We start from the raw sequence: 12,645 nt of genomic DNA, 5'->3' as shown, positions 1-12,645 counted from the left end.
GCTGTGGAATAATTTATATTTAATTCAGTATTATTAACATTTTTTGCAACTATGTTCAACTTTATAATTTCCCAATCGTTATGACAAGTTGTTTGTGCTTCCTTAGAATTATTTATTGGATTATATACATTTAGTTTAGTAAGTTAAACAAAAAACAGACTCAATGGCATTTGGTTTGAAAGATTGTTTATTTCCATCTCTCTCTCCCTGCCTCGCTGGCGATAGTTCAACGATGTCATTTTGTATACAAGTCGAGGGATGACGGCGACCAATCAGTTCAAGGTGCACGGGCAGCTGCCGCTCCATTGCATGACAGTAAGTCCTGTGTCTCTCAATTGAGCACAAAGTGTTTCAAACGGCTGTCACCAGTTTGTCATTACTGCAAATAATCCACCTCAAACAGCTGAACTGCAGCTCTTTCAACGTCTTCCCCCACCCCAACACACACACTTTTTTCACCCAGACTCTCTCACTTCCTTTTCATCATCCCTCCCTCCGTCTCTCCCTTTCTGTCTATTTTGGTCCTTGCTGTCCTAGATACCGCTGCTCTCTAATGTTTTTTCTGTGTCTCTGTGTTCTTCTTCCAGATCAGAGAGAGTGAAGATGAGTGGGGTGTGCCTCATGCCTTCACGTTGGTTGGACAGCAGCAGTCGGTGGTGGTGGCAGCAAGGTAAGAAACGGTGGTTGTCAGCACACAGACACCTTGTACCTGGGCCTAAAATTAACCCAAAGTGACTGTGTGTGCATTCATTCTTCTGGAGCGTCTGGATTTTGGTTTGGAGACATTTGAGAATCGTTACATGAACTCTCGTCAGTTGCAGTTCTCACAAATAATGACAAACTTGTAGAAAAAGAAAGGCGTAATTTCCACTGAGGATAGGGGGTGGGGGGTGGCATGTCCTGTTTTTCTCGCCCTCACTTTACAGTTTCAGTTTAATTTTACTCACCAAAGGCTCTGTAAACAAAGTCTTGTTGTCCAGCTGCCATCCGCAAGAGTAGAGAGGAACTGATTAAAATGTTGATATGCTCATCTAGAGCACTTTCAATTATTACCTTGACCTCCTACCAATTAAACTTCATGACCAGAGCCATTACTTTGCCCTGTGCTTTGCCTCTCAGGCTAACTAGAATCCCTTCTGATTGGTGGAGGTTGTACCTGCAGCCTGAGAGTACTGCATGATCATAGACAGATTCGATATAGATTATTGTTTTCACATATGCATCATTGCTGTTTCCAACTTCAACAACTCATGATATGTAATCACAGTCTCAATTACAGAACAACAAAACAAAAAGGGGGTTTAATAATTATTTAATCTACATTTTTGTTTACAGTCCTAAAAAGATGATGGAATTGAACATTAATCAAAGATAAGGCGGTAAAGGACGGTACTTGTGGATGCAAATACAATATTTATTGATCGTAAAGTGTGAGGTGTCTCTCAACAAGAATTAATGTGATTTTAAGGGTAGTTAATTTATTATCAATTCACTTTGATAATTAATGTGATATTAATAATATCACAATGTACATAGCATTTCAAATTTTTCTTATTTTTTGTTAGACTACCATCCGTTGGTAAAGCCCAATAACCAATGTATTAATAATGTATTATGTGCTAGGAAATAGGATTCATATATTTACATTTGTTTTTTTTGGGTGGGGGGGTTACGACCTACCCTCGATTGCATTGAGACTTTTTTACTCTCTGACAATTAGAGAAAAAAATAACCGATTTCCTGCCTTCGAACTAACATTTTGCTCATCCAGTTTCCATAATGGACAGATGGTAGTGTCCATCTTAGTGTCCTTTTTAGGGAAAATTTTGGCAGGACACCTGGACTAACATGGCTCTAACTTGTGACATTCTTGTTAACTGGACTATTTCTAACCACCAGACCTTCCTGCTGTGACTAATGATGGGACATGCTGAGCACTTTATCCATTTGTGTGTTTTTCACTGTAGTTCACTAACAGAGATGGAGAAGTGGATGGAGGACATAAAGATGGCGATAGAGATGGCAAAAACCAGCAATGGGCCTTCATTCGACATTCTGACCAGCAATCTGACAGACAACAGTAAGTTACTACAATAACATACAGTTAAATATAAAATGTATACTTCAGTTTGTGGATATACAGTAACAGAAAATGCTAACATTTTGAGTAAAACCTCACCGACTGAAATCCCACCTACACGAGACTACATTTGATTTGTGAATTATTATATTATATTATTATTAACATTGTATGTGTTTTAGCACCCTTCTCCCCTCATCACCCTGCTCATTATCTAGCAGTAACAACATCCTGACTTTCCCAGAATGCCCTGAGGACTCCTCGGTGGAGGCGGAGTCTGAGGATGACATAACAGCGTCGCACACCTCGCTGGAGAGGCCAGCCCCTCACCGTGGTAACACCATGGTGCATGTGTGCTGGCACAGGAACACCAGTGTGTCCATGGTGGACTTTAGCATAGCTGTGGAGGTACCGGCCAAACCTCAGCACTCAACCTCAGACCTGCCCCTCCCCTCCTGCCTCACTGTTTTCTTTCTCTGTGTCTGAGTGTGTGCTGTAGCTTAATTCACTTTGATTATCTCTGTGGGAACAGTATCCTCCTGTGCTGCACTCCATCATCTTAACTATTTCTTACTATGCTTAAGAACATATTTTTGTTATTGTGAGCTAATGAACTGAAATGATTTTAGGGCTCATTCATTCCATTATTCATTTTCAAAATAAAAAGTCAAAATACTAATATATTAATAATTATATTATGTAATAAGAAATGGGTAAAAATCAGATTAGAAAGCAAATAATAGAAAGTCCCTGGGTGCACAGGGACATGAAATTTAGGTGAACATATGTTAAAAGGCTCCCTGCGTAATTTTCTTGTAAACAAACAAAGGTTATGTCTACATCTAGTGTTACTCACCACAGTACATCACGTGTGTCCTTGAGGTCTAACAAGTGCATTTCCTTCCTCATAAAACATTTACAAAGTTTACAAAGATATTTAAACCTGCAATAATGATTAATAATGATAATGATTTACTTGGCCACTTTAGGGCAGCAGAAACCAGTTGTTAACACAACATTGACATGTCATCACCTTGAGGTCCTTGAGTTATAGAGTGATATGGTGAACTTTACACATCCAGCACTTACGGAGAAACAAAATCATTCATTTGGAGTCGTGTTTGTGTCCACCTGGCGAATGTAAGTCCAATACTCCCTCTGTTTTAGCTCTGTTTTTGGTCTCTACCAACTTCTGAGGGAAATGTCTGGCTCTTTAGCTGCTTAAATGCTCCACTTTGTTCACCAGCTAGTCTCTAACTGTGTCTGTCTACAGTTTGATGCTGAGCAGGTAGTGTACAGTGGGTTTCTAAAGCTTTTTCACTGAAAACAGCCACCTGTTGCAGCTGAAAGTGATGCTATGAGAGCAGTGGGAGTGAACCATAACAGTAAAGCTGTGGGCCGGACAGCTTAACAATGAGCAGAGAGACACACTATAAAGCTCAGTAAAGCCGAGTGGAGCTGCAGATTCGGGTAATAATTCTCTGTAGGTTCATCACTACACCCCTTTGACATTGTCACAGTGTTTTCACATTATTTGGTGCATTATTATAAAAAATATCAATTATAGGCATTTAAAATATTTAAAATCATACAATGGTTACATCTATGTTTGCTAGTTAACATTCTTATTAACCTCCAATGCCTTGTTGATTAGTAGAATAGCGTGAAACCAATGGCAGGATACGAATCGTGGTGCCTATATGCTCGCACGCATGCATGTGCATCCTCATAAGCATGCTCGGGACAAACAAAACGGGGACCCACTTGTAAAAACAGAGCTTCTAATGGACAAAAACTCCACATGGTACCTTTAAACAGGTCTCGTCCTTTTAAAAAAAAAAAAAAAAAAGTATTTTTCCACACAAACTGTTGAAAACTGCAAATAATGGGACTTAGGGATTTTGCACCAGTATTGTTTGAGCTGTTTTTATATCAGATAAATGTTTACTTTAAGTCATTGTATGTTAAAGCTGTTTATTTGCTCTATTTTCAGCCTCAGTGAGGATACTGTTCCTACCCTCTTTTGGCTAACAGTAAACTGTGGCTTTCCTGTGTGGTTCTGTCCTTTTTCTCCTCTTCTGGCACTTGAAATCTCTGATCGTCTATAGAGAGAGAGCAGTACGTAGATGTGCTAAACGTCCTCATCTCACACTAACAGAACGGATCCTGTTTTGGGATGTAGCCTCTCTACAACCCATCTGTGCCCTGATCTGGTTCTGCTCTTTCTCTGTAGTTGTAACAACATCCTCTTCACAGCTTTGCCTGGACACACCGTCGACCTTCGTGTTTATCCCTGCCACTGCATGCCTGTGTTTCACCTACTCAGTCTCTGTGTTTCTGTCTTTCCCTCCCTGTCTGTTTTTTTTTCTCTCTCTGTCTCTCTTTTCCCCATGTGTCTGTACGTTCCTCCATGGTAGAGGACCCTAGTCCACTCAGTGAGAATAAGGCCCCCCTGGTGGGGCCCGCCAGTGGCCAGGGACCAGTGCCACTGTCTGTTATCTGCTGGTACCGTGTTCAAAGCCTCTCCTTTAGTGAATCCTGCAGGAGTCTAGAGGTAAAGGAGCAAGGCAGACAGGAGAGGCCCTGTGTATGTGTTTACTTGAACTGTATCATAGGAAGAAAAGTTAGAAAGTTAGAAAACTATGGAATAGAAGTTGCTGTGGTGCCTCATATTGTACAGATCAGTGACACATTGATTGGTTTTACAGAAACTTGTGATTCACAGCTGATAATCCTAAATGAAATTCACAATAGAAGCACTATGATCATTAAACATAATGTAACAGAAGAGCCAGAAACTGTTGCATATTGTTCTCAGCTCAGATCCTGTTTTATAATTACTTAATCTTTTAAACTATTACAGGATTTTTTTTATAAAATTGCTCAGTAACAATAGATTTACAGTTTATTTGAAAGTACAAAAGAAGCACAGTTAAACAAATAAGGCCGGCCATATTCTATATTTCTGTTGTCAATAAATGCCATGAAATGACCAAAACTAACAATGTGTCCGTCTCTCAACACTTTCTGACTTCAGAAAGTCAGCCTATTTGTTCCTTCTGAAGACATAAATCTTTAAAATCAGGTCATAAATTTATGGTTTCATTTTTATAAAAGCCTCAGTAATTTCCTAAAACAACTGGGCACTATGGTTTTTAGCAAATGTTTCTCAAACAGGAGTAAATGGTGTATTTGTGGGGGACTATTTTCAGCTGTGGATTAATACACATATGGTGCTCTAGTGAGTATTTAGAGCAGCAGGACGGTGTTTGTGGAATTGACTCCAAATAAACTACAGTGGTCATGTTCATTGTAATGAAGGAACATGTCACTCATTGCAACAGTGTGGCTCATAGATGTGTTTTGAATAGTTTTTGGACAACAATGGAGGACTGTGGCACAGAGGAATAAGATATATCAGGCTTTGGACACAGACAATACTTGTTAGTAGGATCAGCTCACTGTTGGTTTTGGGATTTTCAGTGGATTGGTTAACAATAAGAAACATTTAGAATATCACCAGACTTATCCTTTAATTTCATGAATCCTTCTTCCACATTTTTAATCAAAAATCTAAGTACTGTACACTACTAGTGGTCTTATATATTATGTAGTTTTGGATTTCAAACTTTTTTTGTCTTTGTAGAATCAGCTGTCAGGAAACTTACTGAGGAAGTTCAAGAACAGCAACGGCTGGCAGAAGCTCTGGGTGGTCTTCACCAACTTCAGCCTGTTTTTCTATAAGTCTCACCAGGTGATGAACATTCACTCTCAACTCTGTTTGTCCAGTGAACGCATCGCTGGATATGTTGCATAGTTTTCTGCTGTACTGTTTTGTTTGGAGTAATTGATATTTTTTAAATTATCTGTTTAATTTTCTTTTTCTTTTATCCCAAATTGTTTTTGTAATTATTTACATACCAAAATGCATTTTTCAATGTCAATTTAAATGTTTTCCTCAGGATGATTATCCACTGGCCAGCCTTCCTCTGCTGGGTTACTCAGTCACCATCCCCTCAGAGTCTGAAAACATCCACAAGGACTATGTCTTCAAACTGCATTTCAAGTCCCACGTCTACTATTTTCGATCGGAGAGTGAATACACTTTTGAGAGGTAGAGACTGTAATCATCCAGATGCACATTTACTAAATGGTTTCAGTGGTTCAGAGGACTGATTAAAAAGCCTTTCTTTGCCCGCAGATGGATGGAGGTCATCCGCAGCGCCACGGTCCCCTCCAGTGGCACTCGTGTCCTGAACAGCAAAGAGTCCCATCCTCACTGAGTTGGCTCACCTTGTTTCCACACGCTGTCTCCCTCGGGTGGCATCTGCCCCTCCTGTCCCGCTAGACTCTTTGCTTTTCTTCTCTACACATATCTGGGACATTTGTACATGTGTCCATGCACATTTGGTGCTTTTTAATGCTTTAATGGTGACATGTCCGCTGGTTTAGACTGCATCAGAGACTGCATTTTTTGGCATTTTTACTCTCAACTCTGAAACCTCTTTTTAAGGATGTCATTTTATACTGTTTTCTAATGGTCTGAACCACTTCCTATCTTTCTGGTTTTACATTTTGTCATTGGTTGTTTCTACAGCAGGAACAGGTTGATATAGATATTCAGCATTCTTTCTTAGATGGTTAAACTATCACTGCATTGTCATAATGTTTTGTCTACTTTGCCATTTTATTGAAAACTGCTGCTTTGAAAATGTCCTGCAACTTCAGTGCCAAACTGGTTTATATCAATGTCCTGGACTTTTTAATGCTACTTTGTTACATTGGGGATGAGGAGTGTCTCCTGTACTGTATACCATGAAATTTTAAATCATGTAAAACAGGCCACCCTTTAACGGTCAAAGCTCTGTTCACACCTGGCCCAGCACAATGTGTTCTTGTTTTTTTTTAAAAAGGTGATGAAAATATGAAATTATTTTGTTGTATCATTGACATATCCCTAGAATTGATCACAATATGACATGGGGTAGCTGCCATCACAGATTAACGCCATTTCAAATAAAGTAAATATTCTATTTGCTGATCTTCGTCGTATGAATACAACTCAGACTGTTTTACTTTTTTTAATTAACTAAAGTTCCCCTTCAGCTGTATGAGAACATGTGAAACATGTTCATAATCATTGTATTATGAAGGTGAGTGTAATTGAAAGCTTTAAAGATTATGTGTGAAACAAAACAGAAACTTTCAGTTCCAAGCGCCGTTGCCCTCACTGAACTAGGCTGCCTCCTGTATACAGATACCAGATCTTTTTATGGGTCTAAATGAATGGAAATATGCATTTGACAGGGTTTTGCAGTGAAGCGAATTAAATGGAAAACCTCAGTTCTGCTTAGAATTGCAGTGTTTTTTTCAGAGAGCTCTTTGGAAATGAAAGCAATAAAAAAAACTTACTCAAACTTAGATTTGTGTCACTTGTGGGATTTTTTTAAGCTTGAGAAGCAGCAGTGATGTTTTCTCTAGGGAATTTACTGTTGCTCAGCACATGTTCTGTGTGTTTCCAGCTGTGACCTACAGATGGCATCACTGATCAAGACTTTAGGTTCAGTCAAGACATAACTACAGTGTTTATATATTGGTGTATAATAATACAAGCAATATAAAGCACTGTTCCAAAGGCTTTTTTCTTTTTGCAGTGAGTGCACTCCTGCCAAAATATTAATTCATGTCATTTATAAATTCTTCTAAATATGCATTTAGCTCCTCAAACAATGACATATCATCCTCTGGTATCAGAAATGTATGTCCTATAGCATCAAAGTTCACTTTTGATTAACAAAAAGTCTTAGTAGTGAGTCTAATCCGATCTCTTGTAACAAATGGTATATATAATGTCAGTGAACCAGCTTTATTTAATCGATATTAACCTACTTTAACATTATGTTTATTCAGATGTCAAGAGGGACAAAGGTAATATCCAGAGTTGGGCTTTTCTTGGTAATGGGAAAACATTGTTTCAGTCATTCATACTGTAGATGCTCGCTGTCCAAAGTCCAGGCCCAGCAGCTCACGCACAGCCAGGAGTGGGCTGGCCTTTAAACCGGTAAGGGGAGGAGTGCGCCGAGGAGGCAACCAGATTATATACCTCCTGTCTGGCGCTGGACGGCCAATGAAACACTTCTCAAGGGGATACTTTATTATGGCAACAATAAATACGATGGGAGAAGGCAGGGCGCCGGAATAATGCAACACACGTTGACTTTTAAAAGCGACAAATATGAGGGCGTGAATCAACGCCACAACATGAGCCAGCTTCAAAGTCGTGGTGCGCACTAGCAGGGATCGGAGAAACGGAGAAACCGGCGATGATTTCCCTCTAAACTTTGCTTATATAACTTGTGGATTGAACGGTCATTGATGCAAAGTGGTGCGCAAGGATGGCTACTCCAACGCATCCGGAGACCAGGAGATTTACGCGGGGTCTGGGTAAACCTGGCACGGCGGCTGAACTCAGGCAAAGTGTCTCTGAGGTGGTGAGGACGTCCGTGCTGATTGTAAGTACACACCTAAACTCCCCCCCCCCCCTCCTCTTCCTCCTCTTCCTCCTTTTCCTCCTTAATACCACCTCGGTCAGTGTCATCATGTCTGTTTAAACCGCTGCGGACCTGGGAATCACCTGAGCCCATTTTCAGTACAGAGTCGACTGACTTTAGATCAGTTGGGTGGGCGCACATGTGGGCTTTCTGGGTGAAAAACTACGTCATATTATGAGTGCGTGACCCTGACCTACAAAGGTGAGAAGGAGAGAGTGTTTTGGAGAGAATGAATGAGGTGGTGTTTGTGTGACAGGAACAGAAAGATTTAGTAAAATTTGAGGTGGACTCTTGCATATATAGCACAAGACAACTATCTCTCTTGTTTGTATTTTATAGCACATTAACTTCACTTTCAGTGTCTTATTTCCTCAAGAGCCTGTAAAGAGACTGTACCTGATCAAGGTGTTTGTACTTGGTCAGGGCATCAGTTTATAGGGATGCACTGAGATGACATAATAGCTCCTTAAAAGGGAAAGCATGTGTCTTCAATTTTAATGCTCCAGACACATATAAAGTGACAGTGACATAATGCTGAAATAGACCGTCCACTTTGGAACATCTGGGTGACGAGGACCTGCAGTATACCTCCTCAGTATCAGTTTTCCACAGAGCTCAGGAGGAAAAAGGAGTCTACCCCTTTTGTTGTGTTCGAGTGTGTTGGGTGTTTGGTGCTCCGTCTGATTGTTCCAGCTTTCCTGGAAGAAGTTGCTAGGTAACCGAAACGGACACCGTCCAGGCTCTCTGTCAGGGAAATGGAATCCTGAGTCAGGATCCCAGACATCCAACCACACCTTCGTATTATTTATTCATTCTCACTCTGGTGCACTGCCAGAGACGCCTGAGTGAGAAGAGCAGAAGGAGATACAAGTATGCATGTTGGGAAATCAACATGTCTAAGGAGGACTGAACTAACTTGTAGAAACTCAGGCATCCGGCAGTTCATTTGTTGATAAACTTATGGGCAGATATATGCAGGGGCGGCTTTAGAAACTTTTGAATGGAGGGGACCAGACTGGGGGACAGTTTTAAAGGGCAGGGGCACATTTGTAAAATTAGTAAAATAGTGTTAAGACTCACATTTAAAGCCGTGGTTTTTGACAATAATCCACTATTAATAGTTACATTGTTTATTCAGTGTAACAAATAAACCACAAATAAACAACTTTAATAAATATTATAATATGAAATAATATCAATAAGTGGCTGCTATTTGTTATTCCAAGTAGCTTACAGCCATGGACGTATTATGAGAAATCCTCCTGGACACAGACATGTAAAAGGCCCCCCATCCCTCCTACATAGGAGCAAGACCCCCAGTCTCTTTCTACTCATTTTGCATCTCTTTGTGATTGTTTTGTGTCTTTTTGCGGTACAGAGGTTCTGCTCCAGGGGCCCTGAGTCTGTACCCGGTAGGCCTGTTCAGTAATCCTTCCATGATACGGTGGGCACTAAGGGGGGCACCAAGGGAACATATGGCTGTGTTGTTGAGTTCAAGTGTCTGCTGAAGCTTCTCAGTGGGACAAGAATGTGACCGTATACCAGACGACTGTCCACGCAGCTTGTAATTAATTCCTCCATGAAACATGTAAATACTTCAGCAGGAATAGAGGGATCTGTTCCAGGGACATAAAGAGGGGACTGTAGCTGTTGTCACCCATTCTGATTGTTGTTTTCTCTCCTTTTTAACGCCCAGAAACACATTACTTCATTTACGTTATAGCATACCGTATAGTACATACACACTGGACCTACTGATCACACAGCAATTTCTCAACTCTGTTTTGGAGTCAAGTGCACTGTGCTGCTCTCTTCCTCTCCCAACAATTTGTGCATTGAAGGCACACACTGGCCAGAGCCTCTTTGTTTATTGTTGGAGTGGAGAGCAGAGTGACTTGTAATAGGCCAGAGCCCTCAGCTGAGCCATCCCTCTGTTTCTCCACACTTTAGGCATGCTAAGAACACTATTAGCTCCATGATGGCTGTCATCAGCTTTGGATTTGTAGTGCTGGGGATGCACTTCGATACAACACAGGATGCTGCCTTTCCAACTTTGCTTTGTGTGGAATTACAACAGAAATCGTTGAGTGTGTAAAGAGGTTTTTTTTTAACTGTCTGCAGCACTCAACAGCATGTAAAAGTCATTAATGTATCAGCTGATGGGTATATAACAAATCAATGGCAGTTGGAAATTTTTAGTTAGTGTATACAGTGTATGAAGCAGCTTGGGGGCAGTTGTGTAATTGTAATCAACAGTCCTAACTGCCTGCCACCAAATGGTGATGTACTCACATCCTCAGTGTTCCTGCTATGTGCCTGACCCAAGGGAGCTGTACGGCAGATGGGTGTCATTATGTAGGAGTGATGCTATTAGCTGCCCATGGCCAGCACGCACACACACACACACACACACACACACATACACACACTGACTCACTATGCAACCAGAGGGGAAAGTGGAGGTTTCATGTGTGCTGCGAAAAAAAACCCATAAAAATACTGACAACATGGACAACATCAACAGAGCACACATGTTGCTGCTTAGCCTCGTGGTTAGGCATTAAATATTGTGAGAAAAAGTCAAATTTGCAAACTAAATTGCTTTGACAAGCTTCTCTGCGCCTCTTAAGGGTATTTGTGCTTGTCAAAATGGCCGATGGACAATTTGGATGCTTCTTAATCTGTTTGGCAGGTGGTCAGCATTTCCTGTCTTGTGGTTTCACCCAATTAAACTTAGATACTACATCTACATCAACAAGCAGATGTCATTCATCCTCCCTTGATGCATATAATCGCCCCATTTCCCTTCTCTTACAATCTCTATTCCCTCTTCTGACCTGTGCCGTTTCTTCCTCCATCACATGACAGGCTATATTTTATAGCCTGCGTTTGCTCAAGTCAAACATCGCCAGTAATGAGCTCATGCTGTAATACATAGAAGATGCAGTGTCACATTTTGGTGAGGTCACTGCACAAATGGTGGCCTCTCCTTCAGCATAAAATTCTAAAATAAAATACTCTCTACTTTCATCAGCCCTCCTGATATAATCGGCCACAACTGCACACCTCTGCTTTTTCAAGGTTTTGTAAACTTTCCCAAGATGTGGGAATCCCAGGGATACCTCAGGTGTGTGCTCTGTGTATTGTTCAGGATGTGTGTCAAGGACTTTTCTTTTTTTTTTCAACTTCGAATATGTTCCTTCTTTGATTGTTCGCAGAGTTAAAGGCATGTCCTCTCATGTAGCGAAGCCAGATTTGTTAGTCATGACACTAACCAAATATGTGCTTAGTAGATTTCCAGATTCACCTTGTAGAACTGAGATGAGGCGAGTGAGTAGAATGATAAAGTTTGGTCACGAATCATTTATCCAAGATCTACCAAACTGCAAGAAAAGAAAGCAACTTTTCTGCTGCGTCTTGTGTGTTTGCAGCAGGCACTGGTGGCTGTCACATACGCTGCAGGACCGAGCCAGTCAGAAGATTACCTCAGCTGTCAGTGTTGTGTGAGGCCTAAGCAGCTTGACCTCCCTCTGTATTCCTCTATCGGTCTATCTGTCACTATAAGGCCTGATGGTATCAGACTAAAAGGGTGCATAAGCTGCCTTTGTTACTGTGATGGTAAATGGTACTCTACAAGAACAAACCCAGGGAGGTGGAGATGGGAGAGCAGATGAGTTCTCTGAATGGGTCAATAATAAATGAGGCTGCTCTAGTAACCAATGTACCTATTAAGAGACTCTCTCTCTCTCGTATGCTGTGGATTAGAGGAGCGCAAAACTTTGATACCATTTGGTACAAAATTCCACAAAACACATCAAACTTTCCAACACCTCAGTGTGTCTTCTGTATGTATAAATCATGGAGCCCTGTCATGTTGATGTTGCATAACAGCCAGCAGCCCTCCATGGAGTTTGTCAAACTTCACATACTCCTTCACACATTTGTCTAATCTTCCTGAATAGTGAGCCTTATACACTCGGTTGCTTGTTTATTAGGCACACAGAGCTAAAACTA

General features: G+C 40.9%; 2 protein-coding genes across 7 annotated transcripts in view; both read left to right on the top strand.

Moving 5' to 3' along the window:
- LOC122885613 (FERM, ARHGEF and pleckstrin domain-containing protein 1-like) overlaps positions 1-7,501 on the top strand; it is a 58,740-nt gene extending 51,239 nt beyond the window's left edge. For 2 of the 3 annotated variants that reach the window (XM_044216926.1, XM_044216927.1), the window contains 7 exons: positions 226-315; positions 588-670; positions 1,968-2,080; positions 2,325-2,488; positions 5,727-5,834; positions 6,043-6,194; positions 6,282-7,501. In XM_044216926.1, coding sequence (XP_044072861.1) covers positions 226-315; positions 588-670; positions 1,968-2,080; positions 2,325-2,488; positions 5,727-5,834; positions 6,043-6,194; positions 6,282-6,363 — 792 coding nt within the window. In that variant the 3' untranslated portion in view covers positions 6,364-7,501. Of the gene's footprint in view, positions 1-225; positions 316-587; positions 671-1,967; positions 2,081-2,324; positions 2,489-4,497; positions 4,635-5,726; positions 5,835-6,042; positions 6,195-6,281 lie in introns of all 3 variants that reach the window. The other variant, XM_044216928.1, reaches the window with a different exon arrangement.
- Positions 7,502-8,160: 659 nt separating this feature from the next.
- The window catches only part of LOC122885512 (dedicator of cytokinesis protein 9-like), an 87,573-nt gene continuing 83,088 nt past the window's right edge, over positions 8,161-12,645 (top strand). For 3 of the 4 annotated variants that reach the window (XM_044216713.1, XM_044216712.1, XM_044216702.1), the window contains exon 1: positions 8,161-8,592. In XM_044216713.1, the coding sequence (XP_044072648.1) occupies positions 8,476-8,592 (117 nt within the window). In that variant the 5' untranslated portion in view covers positions 8,161-8,475. The remainder of the gene's footprint in view (positions 8,593-12,645) is intronic. The other variant, XM_044216711.1, reaches the window with a different exon arrangement.

This window comes from Siniperca chuatsi, linkage group LG12 (genome assembly GCF_020085105.1).
Source record: "Siniperca chuatsi isolate FFG_IHB_CAS linkage group LG12, ASM2008510v1, whole genome shotgun sequence".
Lineage (NCBI taxonomy): Eukaryota > Metazoa > Chordata > Actinopteri > Centrarchiformes > Sinipercidae > Siniperca > Siniperca chuatsi.
Note: the sequence above shows the minus strand (reverse complement) of the source record. Positions and strands in the feature narration are given on the sequence as shown.